This window comes from Nyctereutes procyonoides, unplaced genomic scaffold, assembly GCF_905146905.1.
Source record: "Nyctereutes procyonoides isolate TBG_1078 unplaced genomic scaffold, NYPRO_anot_genome, whole genome shotgun sequence".
NCBI classification, from domain to species: domain Eukaryota; kingdom Metazoa; phylum Chordata; class Mammalia; order Carnivora; family Canidae; genus Nyctereutes; species Nyctereutes procyonoides.
The window spans coordinates 8345283-8365094 of record NW_026575036.1 but is presented as its reverse complement, the minus strand read 5'-3'; the positions used below and the strand labels follow the sequence as shown (position 1 = coordinate 8365094).

Here is a 19812-nt window from a genome sequence, read left to right as displayed (position 1 = left end):
GCTGGTGTCCTTGATGCTCCTGTTCTCAGCTGAATATATACAGCAGACTCTCTCAGGAAAAGAAATCCAGAGCATATAAAGCAGCTGAAAATACCAATTTCACACAAACTAATTGAATCATATCCTACATTTTTAAATATGTAATTTATTTCAACTTAGTACTATGTAATCCTGTAGAACAAGAGTTGATATCAAATATTTTGTTTCAAATTTCCCTGCTGTGTTTTATACTAATTGACAATTAAATATTTTTTTTTTACTAAATCATGTACAGACTTTGATGAATAGGAGCTCCAAAGCCACTAAATTGAGAGAATTTTTTATCTAGTACATACAATTGTAATACTGTCAAAGATTTTGCAGAAATAAAGCATGTACTATATTAAGAATATCAATACCCTAATGGTTCTTGGTGGGAACATTAATTGGGCCCTTTACCTGAAATACAATTATCTTAAATAGTTGATTATTTTCTGTGAACATTTTATTGTGTCAATAGCTATCCTGCAGTATATGTGGTTCATTTGTACAGTTCATGATGGTGTTCCTCAGAAAATGAAGTAAATAATTATAAAACAACCTGAGAAAATTTTATGAAATCCGATAGATGCTTTTCTTAAAACTATTTTGGAACCAAGTCATCCTCAGAGCCATGATGGAAAGTGTTAGAAAAAGCTGTAAACCTTTCATTGTATGCTTTTTCTTGTCATAAAATCACCCAGTTACTTAATTGGAAATAGTTTAATATCTCATGTGGTTTAAATTTGGTGTTATATTTTCCTTGAAAATAATTTAGTTTGTAATGCCATATTCTCCATGAATTCAAATGATGCACTGCATGCTTTTAAATGACTTGATGTCTTTGCAGATCTAATTTTGGTGTATTTGTATCTCAAATAATTCGCCAACTCAATATTTTGGCTTAGCAATCCAAATCAAATTGTGGTCCAAGTAGCAGGCACTCACATCGAATGTACAGAGACTTGACAAGCAATTAGCAATGAATATTTAAACGTCTTCATTACCCTTGCATGAGGAATGCAGATGGCATTTAGGGAGATGGCAACCAGAGGGCACTACTATGAATTATGTTTCTATCAGTTGGTCACCTGACTATTGGAAGACTTTCTCTGGGCCCCATGCCACTCCTATACTTCTACTGTCTGGCTAAAATTAAAGGCATTCCAAATGTTGTAAAACAGGTTGCTTTCATGAAATTTCTCTGCACATTTTATGATTTAGGAAGATTGTCTCCAAGGATCCCAGCATATATACCCCTTAGGCGTACCAAACCCAAATGCCAAGACTGTACTGGGGATTCTAAGAATCAGAATTCCTTCAGAAACCCCGCTGATCATTTGCTTCAATTACCTCAGCATAATGTGCTGAATGTGCAAAGGTGAATAAATCCACATTCTGTCCCTCCCAGAAGCTAATGTATTATATATGGCCCAAGAAAAAAATGTCTTTGAATAATTATAATTTCCAGATTGAGCTCTCATTATAAATTTCTTTTTTTAAGGAAAAAACAACACTGGAGAGTCTGACTCAGCAACTGGCAGTTAAACAGAATGAAGAAGGAAAATTTAGCCATGCCATGATGGATTTCAACATGAGTGGAGATTCTGATGGTTTGTGAAAATTGTTCACATATATTCCAATAGTGTGCAGAAGTGTCAATTTAGTGCCAGTTAAAACTACTAAAATGTATATATGATAGCCACCTTTACCTGATCATTACAATAAGTGCTCACATGTACTGAGCAGTTCCCACGTGCCAAGCAATCTGCTGAGTGCTTTGCATAAATCATCTCATTAATTTCTAGCACAACCTGTGAGATAAATACTATTACAAACAAAGAGATTAACCCCTGGGAGTTTTGAATCATTTTTCTCCAAGATAACAGGGCTATAAGTACTAGTGGCAGGTCTTGGATTCAAGATGGCATGATTCTGAAGCAAATACTCTCAGATACTCTCTTTTCAAGCTTTAATTTGTCAAACTCTGACCAAAATCCAACACTAAATGGACATTTTCAGGATATATATATATATATATATATATACATTTGCATTTTGGAACCCTTCACTCTTACACTGTCTACTATACAGTCAAGTGTCCTCCCTCCCCTCCCTTTATAACCCAACTAGAATGCCAGCTCACAGCCTCATGCTTTCTTTACATGCCTCGAGAGTTCTGTTGTCTGCATCATTTCTGAACCTCCTAAACATCCCCAATGACAACTAATTAAATAGACACTCTAATTTTAATAACACAGCAAAGAGAGAAAAAGAAGAAAGCACTATTCCTGGGAACTTCCCTCTAGTGTCAAGTGCTGTACAGGCATTTTGAGAGCACTGTCCTCAAATTTGTTACTATTGTAGAGAGTTCCCTGCATATAGAAAAGACTGCACCAGAGCAAACCATTAGGAAGCATACTTTAGGACAGAGATTGTCTTGAATTCCCCAGAATACATAGTTGTCTACTCTGTGCCTTGGGCCAATTCCACTTTTAAGTGCAGTTCTGTCCTAGCCAAGAGACTAGCCAAATTTGAGCATTTAGCCAGATAATTTTATCAAAACTGAATTTTATTCAGTTGGATATCCAACAAAAGTCAGTGTTTTCCTGGCCTGTTGGATCCAAACATTTCCTTCTATCTTCTTCCTCACTTGGCTAAGATAAACCTGGCCTAAGTACACATAAAGAGCTTGTTTAGCTTTGATGAAGTTGCCTAATGTTCATTTTATTGCTTATGTTGCTGTAAGGTGTAAGAACAAGAAAAAGCAGATGTGCAAATGATCATTTGCTAGTTACAACCCATTCTAGAAAGATGTTGCCATATATTAGCACTCATTTTTGTCAATAAAAAGACAATTACCGGTAATAACACATTTCATAAATTTTAAGTTGTATTAGCATGATAAAATATACCCATAGTAATCAGCATTAAAACATCAAGATTTTGTTGCTGTTATTTGTTAAATTCAGTCATGCTTGTATGCAAATATTTTCCAATCTTCATCAGACCAAAGACTATGAATGAGAAATAATGTGAAACTCCACCAACAGGTATGCCGTGTTCTTGTTTGCTGCTCTAGAGGTCTTTAGGTCCGGGTTATTTTGGTTGATTCCCATTCCTTCTAATTGAGAAAAGACAGGAAGAGAGATATGAGGGAAGAAAGAAAAAGCAGCGCTTTTATTAATGATACAACCTCTAGAAATCCCAAATTGTTTCAAAATTTTATATGCTACCAAAATAATACATCTCTTCCATATTTCCTTATGACACCCCTGGAAAACTTAGTATCGCAGTTCTGTGTTTCTTGCTGCTCCTCTTGGTCTTCTTTGCCTAAACTCAGGTATCTCTGGAAGCTGTTTACTCTGGTGAAACTATTCGCAAAGTCACATGAAGCCTAGAGGGGCGAAGGCAGCTCCCAAGGGTTCCACTGTGGCTCTTGGTCATATTTTATCATCATGAGTCTTGCAGACCAGAATGGAACTTACAGTGGGTCCCTTTGCATAACTTTAGACATTAGGGAGAAAATTCAGGGAAATAAATATATTATTTGTTTCCCCTAAATATGAGGCTGTGAACTTCTTAGGAAACCATAGTAGTGTAACTGTTCTTTTTTCTTCCCCCTACCATTTTTAGATACCTTCTGGTGAGTAGGCTATCATTAATGTCTCAGCATAGTTCATGCATTTATTAGCACAAAATTGCCAGGAAAAGCCAAACACATTACAGAAGAATTTCTATATTGCATTTTAACCTCAAATTTTTATTCAGCAGCATTTTTGTTTATGTTACCTCAGGAGAGAAAATGGACATGGCTACTGTTCTGGCTGTCTTTAGGTAGCAGAGATATATCCTTACCTGTGGTCATCCATCATGCCAAACAGATTAACGTTTCACAATTTTATGAAATCCTTCATCTATTTAATATTTCTATGGTACCAGAATGCCTATTGGTATGCGTCAACTATTCTCTTTCCAATTTGCGTCAAAGATTATATATTCAAGTTTCTTGTGTCCTCTTAAAAATTGATGGTGACACAGTCCATAATCCATTGAATAAAAGGAAAAATATATTAGAAATGGATTAAAAATGCAGATCTGACAATTGCCACTATAGGGCTTATCACAAAAACTTCATAAACAAGCATTCTGTCTCAAGAACCAAAAGTACTCTTATCAGATGTACTTTTTATATTTATATTTTAACAGACTTGAATCCATATTTCACTAGACAAATATTCAATAACAATACAAAGGAGAGAATTACCAAGTCTTAACACTCATACAAAGTAATGTTCCCTATTTTTAGGAAGTGCTGGAGTCTCAGAATCAAGAATTTATAGAGAATCCAGAGGGCGTGGTAGCAATGAACCCCACATAAAACGTCCAATGAATGCCTTCATGGTGTGGGCTAAAGATGAACGAAGGAAAATCCTTCAAGCCTTTCCTGACATGCACAACTCCAACATCAGCAAGATATTGGGTAAGAAACATACTAATGGTTATGTGATGTATGGAATAAATGTACAGCTCTGCTTTCTGCAGCTGTTGAAAGGTACTGGCTTTGGAGGCCAGGCAGTTCATGTGATCTGCTTATCTAAAAAATAAGCACCATTAATTGAGGCTTTTCTTCTGATGACAGATATTTTATGTGTGTTGAGAAATAGGCCTAGTTTTTTTTTTTTAGCTAATTTAGTTGTGTGTCTCTATACTAATTTTTGTAATATTTTCTCTTCTTTAAAATCTAGAAATATTTTGTGCTAAGAATAAGAAAAAGTTATTTTCCTGTGAGCCACTTGATAATGGTATTGACTATATTTATTTTTTTCCTTTGGATTACAGTATTCTTCACGTGGTAGGGATGGAGGTATAGGTGATGATTGTTCCAGGACTAGAATTGAAAATCAGTTTAGATTGTCAGGACACAAGAGGATGTAGCATGTGGTGCAATTTTTAATTTATATTTCACTATTTGCCTTACATACCTAGACACTGAAGCATACAGAAAAGATGGGTGAGAGGTAAGAGTAATGATTATAAAGAGGCCTACTGTATACCAGTTTATGTCCCGGATAGAGGAAGGGAAAATTCCATTTCCTTTGTGCTGTTCACTTGACATCATCATCATCTTCATCTTCTTCATCTTCAGATGGTGTGATGGCCAGCTACTGGATAACCTAAGCAACCTAACTTACTCTCTGACTTCTAAGAGCTAAACAACAAAAATAGAATACGAACACCTAACTCCAAATTTGGGCTTCAACAAATAAGTAACATTTCTCTAAGTTAACTAAAGCTTTATTAGAATCCATAATGCACTTGGAATTACATGCATTTAATGCAAGTATGGTGTTTCTTTTATCCCTTTACATTAAGTAACTGATCGTCTAAAAGTAGTTACTAAACATACACATGTGTTTTTATGCTCCCATATTCTCAAATTCTCATATTACTCTGGGGGAATAGATGCCACCCAGTCCACAGTGTACATTTGTAATGAGATCAAAACAACCAAGAAAATAAAGACCATTAACCACTTAAATTTATGTCTCAATTTTCATCTAAAATGATTTTAAGATCTTTAGATTAATATGATCGCAAAAGATAAGAAGAGTATGTTAAGCTTAGAAAATGTGAACATTGGGATCCCTGGGTGGCACAGCGGTTTGGCGCCTGCCTTTGGCCCAGGGTACGATCCTGGAGACCCGGGATCGAATCCCACATCGGGCTCCCGGTGCTTGGAGCCCGCTTCAACCCTGCCTGTGTCTCTGCCCCTCTCTCTCTCTCTGTGACTATCATAAATAAATTTAAAAAAAAAGTTTTTTTAAAAAAAAGAAAATGTGAACATTTACAGATAAAGGAAATGGACATTTTTTACATCTCTAAAATCTCTGATCTATTTTTCCTTTTTATGACCATATCCTACCTTCCATATGAAATTTCCCATTTTTAAAAAGATGTCACACCTGTTCCATTTGGGAAAAGTCTAGAAAAGAATAAAATATTTTATGTAAGCATATTCCATATTTTAATGTATCCATTATCACAAAATTAGAAATCCCAAAATGTCAAAATGAGAAAACTAAATAATAAGATTGTTTAAACTGTCTTTATATCATTCAGTACTTTTGTCTAAATACTGGAAAAGTGATAATCACTGCTTAAAACTTTATCCTAAGTAAAAGAGAAATAACAGTTTTGATGATATGAAATACTTTAGGAAATGCAGCAAAAGATTTTATAGGAGACACATGACTAACTGCAAGAATTTCTTTCTGGGTTGAAGACAAGAATATTAGAATGACCGTATGATTATAACATAATGGACTACATGAAAAAAAGTGCTGCCTAATTTTAGACTTTTCCATAGAATTGTGTTCATTGAAGATATAGCAGGAAAAAAACTACTGAGGGGGGACCTGAGGTTTGGGACCTCAATATTTGGTCATTGCTTCAAATAAATAAGTGATCTTCAAATATCCACAAGATCATTCTAACTGGCCCATTTCATATAAAAGTACAAAGAAAGCTTGATGTTTTCCTCTTTACTGATTGTTTTGGATAACAGCCTCCGACAGCATGCTGCTAATTCATTCTGCTTAAAACCGGCGCTTGAGCTGGGTTGACATTTTACGTAGTCTCTGGGGATCCTAGTTGACATTTTAAAGGGCTTCTAAGCATTTTATAATACCCTAAAATCTGGTTTTAATAAGCCATTCTGCTGAAATTGTTAACATAAGGAATCACCTTTTACTGTTTGGCGCTAGATCAGGGGATGGGGGACATCTTTTTCTGATTAGATATACAGTAGTTGGAGTAAAATGTGCAAATTCATTACAGACCCCATGGAGGTGACAATGCTGCTCAGCTCAAACTTCATTTTTATTGTATTGCCAGATTTAGAAAGGAAAAGAGTACTCTCAAGACTGTTTTTTGTTGTTGTTGTTCTTATTTTGAATATCAGATTTTTTTTTATTAAATATTCCTCTTTATCATCAGGATAAATGTCCTTTTGCATTTTTCCATTGTAAAAGGCCAGTCTTTTGAAATACGCAGGGAGCTTACTCCCTATATGTGGTCCAGGGTAAGCAACCAGCCACGCCCAAATCAAGTAGATCTTTTCATCTCTTTTGGAGAAACCTACAAGGCACATCCAGAGTGTCCCTGGGTTCACATCGTAGCTATATACACTGGATGTGGTACCTACAAAGCCATTAAAACCAAAACCAAACCTGTCCTTTGGTTGACCCTATTCAAGAGTCATTACTAAAAAATGAAAACTGGGGGTGCTTGGGTGGCTCAGTCCGTAAAGCATCTTCCTTCAGCTCAGGTCATGATTCCAGGGTCCTGGGATCGAGCTCCACCTCGGGCTCCTTGCTCAGTGGGAAGCCTGCTTCTCTGTCTCCCGCTGCCCCTCCCCCTGCTTGTGTTCTCTCTCTCTCCCCCCCCCGTCAAATAAATAAATAAAATCTTTAAAAAATGAAAACTGCATTTACCACCAAATCAAAACACTATTTGTTCTGCACTGTCATAAAACAGAAGAGTTAGCCATTTTGCCAACTATAGACAGTGCGTAGGCTACTTAATTCTCCATTTTAAAAAGACATAACCATGAGATGGCCGGCTTTTAAAATGTAATTTAGGATTCAGTGATACTTCCAGGGAAATTACATTATCAAATGTCTAAATATTTTGTGATACCAGTTCATTCTAGATTTAGGAGCCAATTTGAGAATTTACACATCTTTTATTATATATGTATATTTATTTTATCTTTATATAAATATATATCTTTTATTTACCATATATATGTGTGTATGTGTGTATATACATATATATTTTCCTATGCATTTCAGCCAGATCAACTTTCTTTAAGTTCCTCTAATCCCCCTTTCCACTTGACTATTCTGTTCTTCCTCCACAGAAGGCTCTTCCTGGCTGATTCCTAAAGGAGTCACAGCAAAGCCTTCCTGACCCACAAAAGATTGATCTCAACTTCTTACCATGGTCTTAGAGCTTCCTGTACTTTCCACAATTGTAATTAAAATAATAAATTTTTGAATTAGCTGCTTAATGTATTTCCTCTCCACTGGAATATGAGCCTCAAGAAGATAAGGAACATGATGATTCACCACTGCATATCCAATAATTAATACAGCGTGATGCACATAGTAGGAAATCTAAGAAGAGTTATAACATTCTGAGGCAGGTACTATGAGGCATAAACATTCCCTCTCCATAGAGAAATGTATTCTTTTTGAGCTTACAGAACATTTAAACTTAGAGAAGAACCCCTAGCAAATCCTATTCTAAATGAGAATGCTAGTTTCTTTGTTCTGTCTAATAATAAAGCTAGGACATTTTAAAGTCAACCATTATAGGTCCATCTTTCAGTGTATTGCTTTGATTCTTAAGTAAATTATTTCTGGTAAGCTCACTTTGGCACTCCCTGATCTGAGGTTTAAAATCCTATTGTACATACTTGTAAGAAACTTCCCAAAAAGAATTCATTCTAGTTCAATAGTATTATAGCTTTACCTGTATTTATATTTGCCCTGAGAATAACATAATGGTTTACAGTACCTCTAGAGAATAATGTTGGGCAATATAGAGTTTGAGATTGTACCTACAGATTATTGGATGTGGCTATTTAAACACAAGTTTGAGAAAGGAATGGAAACATAAACTATATTATTTGAACCATAATCTGGATTTCTGTAGTAAATAGAATAAACTATAATGGCTGTCTATATTGGAAAAAATATTTTATAAATTTTTGTTAATACCTCCATGGATATATCCACCCAGGCAACATCTGTTCCAATAGGAAAGAATTCTAAGGGAAGAGTATCGTCCCATATTTACCATATTTCTTTAATACGTATAACAGTACATGTTGAGGAATTGTCAGCACTTTTAGGGAAGAACTGTTTATCAGTGAGCTATTTGCATTTGAGATAACGGAATTATGGTTGAATAATGAACCCATTTGAAAGCCTTAAGATCTTGCTTAGATAACTTTGGAAGGCAAGTAAAGACTTCCGTACCAGAACACATTTGGTAGGGAACTCCCAATTCCAGTTATTTTGGTCTTTGTGCATTTGAGCAGAGTTGAGCTGATTACTTACTGATAAACACACTTCTTCTGAAAATAGATTCTCCTCACATGCTTAAGAAACATTATTACCACTACTACTTTTACTACTATACATAGCCACAGTAATAGAATCAAAGCTTTAAATCACATTTATATTGAGAATGAGCATAAATATTTTTAATTAAGCTCCGAACATTTTTTTCAATCCTAGTTGAATTCAAACCTAAGTCAAAAAGAAAAGAAGGGGAAAATCAATTGGGATTGATATTATTAATGCATACTATGTCACAAGAAATGACATCTTTATATATTATTGAAAGTGTTTTATTAAGAGAAAAATCTGACCCCATACATACTTATTGGTGTAATTCTGACCTCTGCAGAGATAGGTGGGTCTAGGTATGTAAAAACATACAACATACATTGTAGCATACTTTCAATTACATCGAACCCGAGTTTGAGTCTCAGGTTAGCAGTTTAATAGTTGTGTGACCTTGGGTAAGTTACTTCATCTATTTGAACTTCAATTTTCTCATCTATGGAAGTAGGTATAAATGTTAATAACTACCTTACAGGATTACAGTGAAAGATAAAAATGAGACACTTAACATAAAGTTTTTAGCACAGTATCGAGCACACAGTAGTTACTGAGTGCATGTTAATTAATATATATTTTTTGTAATTAAAGTTTTAATGAAATGAATTTTTAAATGCAATCATTCATAAAAGCAGACTTAAACATTTTGAGGAGAATTGTATATGTTAGAAACCCTTGTAGTAAGTAATGTGCCCCCATGTAAAACTACTCCATAACTAGATAATTAGCCACAGATTGAAAATGTATAATAAATTTTTGCATAGCTTTTTAGTTCACAGTTGAACTATATCATGATGTACCATGGAAATGAAAGGTATATTCTTTAAGTTATCCATGAGCTTTTAAATATATGATATACTCAGTTGGCTAAATTATTAATTCCAGCAAGAAAAATTAAAAAAAAATAGATGCTCCGTGTTTGTATCTTTGGATACAGTTTCCTTGCGGACACAGCCACCAACACCTCTGTTCTCATGGGATCTCATCTCTTGAGTCGTAGCTTGCTAATCAATCATATTTTTATGTCTTTCTGGGTTTTATGTCTTTTCTGGGTTTAGATTTTCTTGTTCTCAGTTCTGCCTTTTTAGGAACCTGAGCAGCTGTGCAAATTGGTATCTCAACCTTCTTTTTCTCCCAGGATCTCGCTGGAAAGCTATGACAAACCTAGAGAAACAGCCATATTATGAAGAGCAAGCCCGTCTCAGCAAGCAGCACCTGGAGAAGTACCCCGACTACAAATACAAGCCCAGGCCAAAGCGCACCTGCCTTGTGGATGGCAAAAAGCTGCGCATTGGTGAATACAAGGCAATCATGCGGAACAGGCGGCAGGAAATGCGACAATACTTCAATGTTGGGTATGCGCCTTTCTGTCTTTTTTTTTTTTTCATAGAGAATGCTTCTTGCTATATATAATGGGATGTGAAACATAGTTGTTTGGTTGCGAGGCAGCATTTTGAAAAAGATCCTGACTGTCCCCCACATGCTCCTGACAAAGAATACCTCCATACGAAGTGACTCCAAGTGCCTAGAACAATGGCTCTAGCATGAACTCTCCTAACAACGGGCTTAAAAATAAAATATCTGAAAGTAAATAGTTCTGAAGTTCACTACTGAAAACAGAGAAGTATCGTGGGTTCTTTCCCTTGTTGATTTTCATTACTTCCAGGGCTTCACATTGACAAGTTCCACAACATCTTTGTTGAGATAATACAACACAAAAATGATTTCAACAGAAGTGTTTGCTTTTGAATATAGAGGGACTTGGGTGCTATCAAGGCACACCGTGACCTTTGTAGATCTCGTAGTGGCGACTCTATTTAGAGCACAACGGTGTTGTGAATGGGAGAGCTTTCTTCTGAATTAGGAATGTAGCTCTCAGGAGGTTTTACCCTGCTTCCTATGGCAAGGCTGCCTATGGTGTCCTATTATGCTGCCTGCAACTTCATGGCTTCTGCAGAATTTTCTCAGAAAGCACAGAAATAAAGATGTTCATATCTAGAACAGAAGTCAGTAAGATTCCGGAGAGATGCTTAGAATAATAAAATACTGTTCTGAAAATGGTCAGAGGATACCTTAGAAAAAAAACTTTTAAAGTCTGCCCTGTCCTCCCTGGAAAGAGCCTGCCTGCTCTGTCCCGTGGCCTCTGATTTATATCCCAGTGCCTGACTCTTCGCAAAGCTGAGCATGAAACCCAACACTGAGGAAATAGTTAGCATATGAATGAATGAAAGAAGGCATAACTGAACGTCATCTATTAATCCCTTCCCACAAGGACCAGCTACATAATTTGTAGAGCCCAGTGCAGTGAAAATGTGGGGGCTCCTGTTAAAAAGTTTAGGATTTTAAGACTGCGGCAACAGAACTTTAAACCAAGCATAGGGTTGTTCAAGCCCAGGTCCTTGTATAGCTGCAGAGCTGTACACCCATGAGGCTGGCCTGCTTCCTATCCCCCCAACTATTGCAGGGACCAGGTGGACAATGTGATACTGGTCAGTTCTGAGCAATAAGGTTTTATTTTGAGGACTATCAATATTTTAGGGGTTTTCCATGAAAATTGCATTATCTTTAATTATTTCTTAAAATGCTGGGTGTTACAGTGGAGGAAAAATGAACCTGGGGTCAAGTTCTGCTTAAGCTTTCTGCATCTCAGGGTTTCTTTTTCCCATAAAATAGGATAGTAATAAAACCATTATTTTAAGAATCCAAAAGGTAACACATATAAAAGCCTTGTGATCTGTAAAGCGCTATACAGAAGTAAGGTATTGACATCACAGAATTGGACAAACTGAGCAAGTTCGTTATCTAGTAAAACCTGCATCTAAGTTTCCCTCACCCACGGTTCTTTTTTGGGGGGGAATTCCTCTCTGCAGGCAACAAGCACAGATCCCCATCGCCACTGCTGGTGTTGTGTACCCTGGAGCCATCGCCATGGCCGGAATGCCCTCCCCTCACCTGCCCTCGGAGCACTCAAGCGTGTCCAGCAGCCCGGAGCCTGGGATGCCTGTTATCCAGAGCACTTACGGTGTGAAAGGAGAGGAACCACATATCAAAGAGGAGATACAGGCTGAGGACATCAATGGAGAAATTTATGATGAGTTCGATGAGGAAGAGGATGATCCAGATGTAGATTATGGGAGTGACAGTGAAAACCATATTGCAGGACAAGCCAACTGATAAGGGTCAAAAGATTGTTATGACCTTAGGACTTAAAGAAGCCCTAGCTGGTTCATCCTTACCAGTGGCCAAGCACATTAACTTTCTCATACACTGACTGTTACTTTAACTGTTAGTCTTAAATAGTTGGGACATCAGCTGACTAATAGACCTCAGCCTCAAAAGGCTTGGAAAGGAAAAAAAAAAAAAAAAAAAACAAGCAAACAACAATATCAACAACAAGAGATTGAAATAAGCTATGGGTAAAATAATGCCAGTAATTCAGCTGCTACATCCAAGCACTGAAGTCTTACCCGTCAACTTTTTTTTTTTTAATAAACTTTATGGCTGTTTGTTCTACAATGTTCTAGAAATTCTCACTCAGGTACACAGTGCCAACAAGTGGCTTGTGAATGTGTTTTGTTGTTTTGTGCTACAATTTTTAAAAAAGAAATAAGTTTTGTTTTGTTTTTGGGGGTTTCTGGGTTTTTTTCCTTTTTCTTTTTCTTTCCTTTCCTTTATTTTTTTTTTAATGCACCTGACAGAAAAAAAGAAAGATGAATTTCTCTTTACTTCTCTCCACCTTCTCCATCTCTATACTTTAAAGATGGAAGTCTGTGCATGGGGGGGAAGAGGGAAAAAGAGCCTGTTTTTAACTTCCTTGCTATCCACCACAAAATAAGCAATTATTTTCTGTAGAGGACTTTCTTTACCTATTGCACACCACACTACATCTTTGAGCAAGTGCCAAATTTGTACTGAAGTGTTGACCCAGTTCTTTTTTTTTCCTTTCCTTTTTCCTGTTCCTTCTTAAGTTAGGACAGTGTTATATCTTAGACAATCCCTTGAAAAACCTGAAATACCAGCAGCTGGTGAGATTTGACTTTTTTTTTTTTTAAATGGAAACTGTAGGTGCTGTTCTCAGGTGAAAAGAGAGAGAGAGAGAGACATAAGAAATTTAGAGAAAAAATATTTTCTGATCTTGGATTTTTGTGTGTATGTATGTGTGTGATTATGGTACTAATAGGAATAACATTGAACCATTGTGAGTTAAACCCACATCTGGGGATGAAATCCCACATCCTCCTAAGTGACTGGTCTGGAAGCAACCTTGACCTTGACTTTGCACTTCAAATGACAACCAAGATAGGGCTCAGAAATTATATTTTTAAATTTCTAATATTATTGGATGGATCAAGCGGCCCTGTGTAATAGAGGTGTGCATGTATACATGGAAGCTACTAGCAAACTGTTCCCAGATGTCCCTTCTTCCTGGTCAGTTGGTTCCACTAATGTTTGCTACTTAATGATTTCTGTTTGTTTTTCCTATTGATAACTTTGAGCAAAGCAATCATTGTTTTCCTTGAATATATTTGGCCATTTTCCAGAAACACAGGATTAGCTTATTTCTTCAACATTCCATCCTTTCCTGATCAGGAAATGGAACTGATGATTTTATAAGGTATTTTTCATCTCTCCATGAAATGAGGCGGAGGCCATTTGCATTTCATAACTGTGGGCCACGTGCATCCCATACCATAAAAAGCAGGATTTGATTAAAAGTCATGGCAGCCCAACAAAATGGAGCCTGGCTGAACCCAGTGATCCTCACCACTAATCTTCCCTTGCCGTAAGATGAATCCACTGAAGTCCAATTTTTGGTTCCAACAGAGTATGTGCAGAGAGCAACAAGTGATGGTGACAGAACTGGTTATTTAGGTTTTGCCAGCCAAATGCCAAGGCAGTTATAGGGCTTGTACAAATAAATGCAAAATCATTTAAAGTCAATTGCCATTATTTGTACTGAAGCATCAGACAGTAAATACTCCAACCAGTAGCTTGGATGTGCTATGGTTTTCACTCCAGTCATCATTTGCCTATCCCACTGCTCCAACCTGACCCAAAAGTTTGGTATTTACATATAAATAAGAAAAAAAATCCTTTTTATTTTTCTCTCTCTCAAAAGACTTGCTCTGGGGTTTTGCTTGGAGGAGCTGATCATATCCTGCATGTCAGAGATTTTGTTTCGTTTCTGTTCGTTTTTGATGACTGTATTTTCATTTGAACTGCCTCTTTTTGCTAGTGTTGTAATGATGATGATGATAAAATAATAATAATAATAATAGTAATAATAATAATAATGGTCAGCTGTTCCCAGATTAGTAAGTTATGTATAATTTATTTCTCCCTCTCTATTTTATTCTCCTCTGATTTGGAAGTACAGCCAATAAGCTGTTAGATATTTAAAACAAATTTCCATCTTCCAACTCATATATATATATATATTTATACACACACACACACACACACACACACACCACACATTCACCCACACAATTTTACTTCTCCTTTAATAAGTTTTCTCCTTTTTAAAAATTTGGCCCCAACAATGTCAAGTTCTGGTGTTTCATACAAAGGAGTGAATAGGAGGGTCATGTTCAATCTTAATTAACTTATGCTCTCATCACTCATTTAGTTATTTAATTGCCACAGTCATCTAGAGCCAATTTTTTTGTTTTTATTTGTTGTTTTTAAGCACTCTGGATAAGGAAAAGAAAATAGACACTCGTTTTATATCGTTACTATGTACAATGTGAAAACAGATTTTTAAAAATTTGTTCTTTGTCTTTGTTAACAAATTCTTTCTGACTTATGTGGGTTCACCTCTCACGTTTGCTGGATACTTATTTTACACCACATTATAAAAATGCTTTGTTTTCATTTCATGACTTTGGGCTACGAGAATACTTTGTTTTAGCTCCAGGTAGATGCCACTGAGGGCAATCACAGGCTGAAACCAATTCTAACACACTTACCAGTGAATTGACAAAACACTTCTGTTTGGTCTTCTTTGTTTGTTCTTTATTTTGTTTTATTTGAAGGGGAAAACGAAATTTTTAATGGTGACCTTTAACTGCTGAAATTCAGAAGTTAATTTTATTTAGTTAGGTTTATGTCAGAGACACTACACCACGCATGGACGAAAACAGGAAGTCCAGAGCTTGGCGTTCTGTTCTCTCATTCTGATACAGAATTCACTGGAATTCATTCAATTTCTTTGCCTTAGTTTTCCCCCAAAAGAAAACAACAACAAAAAAAATCATATTGATGTTTAACGTGCTCTGAAGTCATTTGATAAAAGGTGCTATGAATAGCAACTTACTGTGTTAACACATTGCCTTTTTGGCATTCAATTGGTTTATCATTTTTGTAAAGGATCCTAAAACCTTGTATTCTTTCTCCGTGCCCCATGGTGATCAAAAAAGCTAAGGGAGAGGAAATGAGAGTAAGATCAAACTGAAATGAAGATAACATTTCCCTTCTCTATCCTTTCCTACCTCCCTGTTCACATATCTCTCTCTTTCTCTCTCTCTCTGTCTCTCTCGTTCTCGTGCACACGCGTGCACCCCTCCGGTACTGAGGAATAATCCTGCCTGAACTCTCATTTTATGGCTATTGTAACCAGTTCCTACAAAAATAGTCATGTTTTAATAGGAATCTAAGAGAACATCACTGGAGAAAATAAGTTGAAGTTGCTCATTTACAAGTTACCATGATCTGGCTAGTTACTGCAATTGGATACAACACAAAACTATTCTTCAGTACATTTATACCTAAATTAGTTAAGTCAATTTTTAACATTTATTTGGCATCTGCATTTAAGAGTTCACCATGAATAAAATCCCTCCCAAAGAACATAATTATTATTGAAACCAAATCCTCTTATAAGGAACAAATATAAAAGAGTTTTCTTTGATGAAATTATTTCATAGCTTTGATTTCAGAGTAGACTTTTTCCCTTAATTCATTTAAAGAAAATTATCCTTAACTATTTTGTGATCCCAATTTCAGATATTTTCTTAATCCAGAAGTTGTTACTGTTCCTAGAGGAAATCTCATATAACACATTTAAAACATCAAAAAATAATTACATCTTCATTCATCCTAATGGGTAAATTATTGAATTGTAATAAACAACTGTATATTTACAAACAGGTTTATAAGATATTTGTCTATCAAGTTCATAGTAAAATAAAAATTATGGGGTCTGCAAGGAAATTTATGAAGCCCACTTAAAGTGGTTCAGATATCTCTTTGTCTTATAGGGCATACGTTTTTGTTTAGACAGGCTTTTACAGTATTTAATTTTAAAATTTCCTATAACTATCAGTTTCCCAAGTTGAAGATGATGTTGTGTTAAGTTTTCTACTGATTGATTCCTGTCCTTCCCAGTGTTTCTGTCACTGGTTCACTAAAACAGTATTTATACAGCTCCACTGGCTCTAAAGCTCTTAGTCCTTCTAACATTTTGGATTTTATGAGTAAAAATGGGAAAAAAGTAGAAGAGAGACAATCAAATGCCTGGAGCTTAAAACAAAGTATGTGCAACCTACCATCTCACTTGAAATTTAATAAAATAAATAATTATGTAAATATAACATAGAGTTATAGATTTATATTTTGTTCATAACACATAGTGTAATATAAGTTGTATATTTTCATGTTTTTGGTTTTATGTTACCATTCATGCCACAATAAAAATAAAACAGGAGTTTATGTACTCTTAAAAAAAAGATGTGGGTTGCCACCAACCTGTTTTTTGTTTGTTTTTTGTTTTTTGTTTTTGCATTCTCTTTTTTCAGTATTACTGCCATGCAAGGCACCAATAAAAACAGCAAATGTGTTCTTTACCTATTATACTGTGTTTCTTTTTCACAATTCTTGTTATGAAGGTATAATCTTTAGTTTTATTATGGAAAGAATAAAAGTATGGAAAATAATTTAGATTTCAATATAAATAAACCCACTTCCTGAAGTTGACTTTGAGAGCTAAGGAGTTAATTCTTAGCGGTGGACATTGCAAGAAGGACCACCAGACTTTTTTATAATGCATCTCCTCATACAGGGATCTAGCCTCACTATAATGTCAAAAGATACTGCTCTCCTATGTAATTGAGTCTCATACACTTTAAAATCCTACAGCCTGAAGCACTTTTAATATTCTTTTCCTAAGCTTGATGCTATCATTGGGGCAGGGTTTCTACACTTTGAAATTAATATTTTATCCTGTTTGTATAGAAAAAAAATGTAAATTTCAGATTTTGAAATTACAAGGAACTGTAATTTTCACCTTGCTGGCATCTAATTTAGAATAATGGACATTTCTAAATTGTTCAACACTCTTACATTAGCTCTGGATTCTACCTTCAACTTTTTAAACAAATGTGAAAAACGAGAAGCCTCCTTTCCTTCCGATGACCATTTTTGCTCACCTTTTCCACCGTATAATGTTTTTCTATCCTTATAGTTCTATGTGTAACAGGTTCCTGTAGGGGCTTTTGTCTGTTTCCTTGGTTGGTTGCTTGCTTGCTTGCTTGGTTTTTAAACAAGTATCAAGATGCTGGATCAGATGGTACCTGGTTCAAATGAAAAGAAGGGAAGTCTATAAAGAGGATATTCTTTACTAGTTGTAATCCCTTAACCGAAGTATTTTACAAACTCTGGTCCATAGACCACCTGCTTCAGAATTAACTGTTGAAAGTGTAGGTTCCTGGGCCTGACTCCAGATGTAGTGAATCAGAATCTCTAGGGATAGAGCTAAAGCTGTGGTTTTTAATGAATCCAGATAATTATGCTGCATGCGCTCATCTTTCAAAACCACCAGGAGGTGGGGCTATTTTCCTCTGCCATTGACTATGGAAATGTCAAATTTTTCAGATCCTGCTGCCTACCATACTTTAACCTTCAGCCTCTCTGAAAACCTTGAAGGTTAGGGTCAGTGAGAGGCAAGAATTTGAGATTAGAAAGAGGTCTCCATCTGTCATTTCATAGATTGTGTTTGGATCCACCAGCACCATACTCGTCCATGATCCTTGTCTCTCTGCTCTGGCATTGTTCATGGGCCATACATGAGGCTTGAGAGTACCAAGGGAGGGGCACACTGAAAATATAGCGGAACCACACAAAGCTACACCCACTTAGTATTTGCAAAACGAGATGAGGTTCTTTTGAAAAGAAAATTTCCACTGAAAAAGTGAAGAGATAACTATTCCATGCAGTGTTTATAATAGATCACCTATGGCTACACTGGTAACAGTCTCCTCCTGTTACTTCAAAAAAAAAAAAAAAAAAAACAGCATTATCATAATGGATGTGCTAACTGTAGGTAGACAAGGAAAAGTCTTGTCTGGTTATGAAACCTGCCCACCCAGGAGTGAAGTCCCAACCACCTCCTCTCTTTCCTACCAAATAAAGTTCACTTAGTTTTGTCCTGTGATACTTCAATTTAGAAGCATTTTGTTCTTGACCTTTATGTTTTTTTAGTTTCTTATGGAATACTTAGGACTAGCATGCAATAATGGATTGTTTTTTTACTGCCAATGCCTTGAACAACCAAAAAAAAATACTGGCAATAGTGAAAAGAAACCCATTCTCTTTTTCTCATTTATCTCAATTTTGCCAATTTTAGTTGTTGGTGTTTGAGGACGTTCACATATGTGTTTTTAAGAAATCAGGACACTATCATTCTTACCAAATTTTAAAGTTCAGCAATCATCCCTATTTATAACTTAAGACCATCACTGAAACCTCAGTTAGAGCAATGGAGGTAAAGGTAAGCATGTATTAGTCCGATGTCTGAGTTAAAGAATATTTATGAAAAAAAAAATTTATTTTTCTTGAGTTGCTGAAGCAACCTAATAGCTAGCTGAGAAGACCTGTTTTATAAGTAAGCATTGTAATTAGTATGTAAAGTGTATGCAATAGTATTGCTGAAAGTTCTTAAAAATAGTTATGTTTTCTTAAACAGGCTAAACATCTGTCCTACAATGTTGTTTGTTCTACCAATTTGCTTAGCAAACTATTTTTTACCATCAAGAATGAACCAGTTCAGCTCTGATCACAATGATCATCATTTTTCAGTTAGTCAGGTCCAGATTCATGAGATTTTACTCCCCTATTACTGCCATTTTCTAAATATGCAGGCGACAACAGGATGGAATGATAATTTATTGCTATTCAAAACATAACCAAGAGAATGAAAGTTGTTTTATTATTGATGTCTCTACTGATTCAATTAAAAAAAAAAGAAAGAAAGAAAGAAAGAAAGAAAGAAAGAAGAAAGAAATTACCAGAACAAATGTAGGAATTCAGTAGGCCTAAGTGAACACCACCGTTTTGTACATTGCCTGTTCAATTTAGTATTAAATTTCAGAGTCTGGAAAGCAATCCTAATTACACACAAACTGTAAAATATATTTGAAATAAAGTCTTTTGTTTATAAAAATCACTGTTGTGATAACTTTTTTAATAAATTAATGTGGTCTTGGTAGAAAGTTGGAGGAACCACCACAGGACATATTTAAGTAATTAATTATTTACATAGAGAACTGGCTCTATTCAACTCGCTCCAACATTGGCCCTCAGTGAACATTCATTTTGCCTTACA

At 35.7% G+C, this 19812-nt stretch overlaps 1 protein-coding gene across 13 annotated transcripts in view; it reads left to right on the top strand.

The window, feature by feature from the left end:
* SOX5 (SRY-box transcription factor 5) overlaps nt 1-17162 on the top strand; it is a 999299-nt gene extending 982137 nt beyond the window's left edge. For 12 of the 13 annotated variants that reach the window (XM_055318826.1, XM_055318829.1, XM_055318827.1 and 9 more), the window contains 4 exons: nt 1523-1631; nt 4328-4501; nt 10351-10567; nt 12083-17162. In XM_055318826.1, coding sequence (XP_055174801.1) covers nt 1523-1631; nt 4328-4501; nt 10351-10567; nt 12083-12386 — 804 coding nt within the window. In that variant the 3' untranslated portion in view covers nt 12387-17162. The remainder of the gene's footprint in view (nt 1-1522; nt 1632-4327; nt 4502-10350; nt 10568-12082) is intronic. The other variant, XM_055318835.1, reaches the window with a different exon arrangement.
* The last annotated feature ends 2650 nt before the right edge of the window (nt 17163-19812 follow it).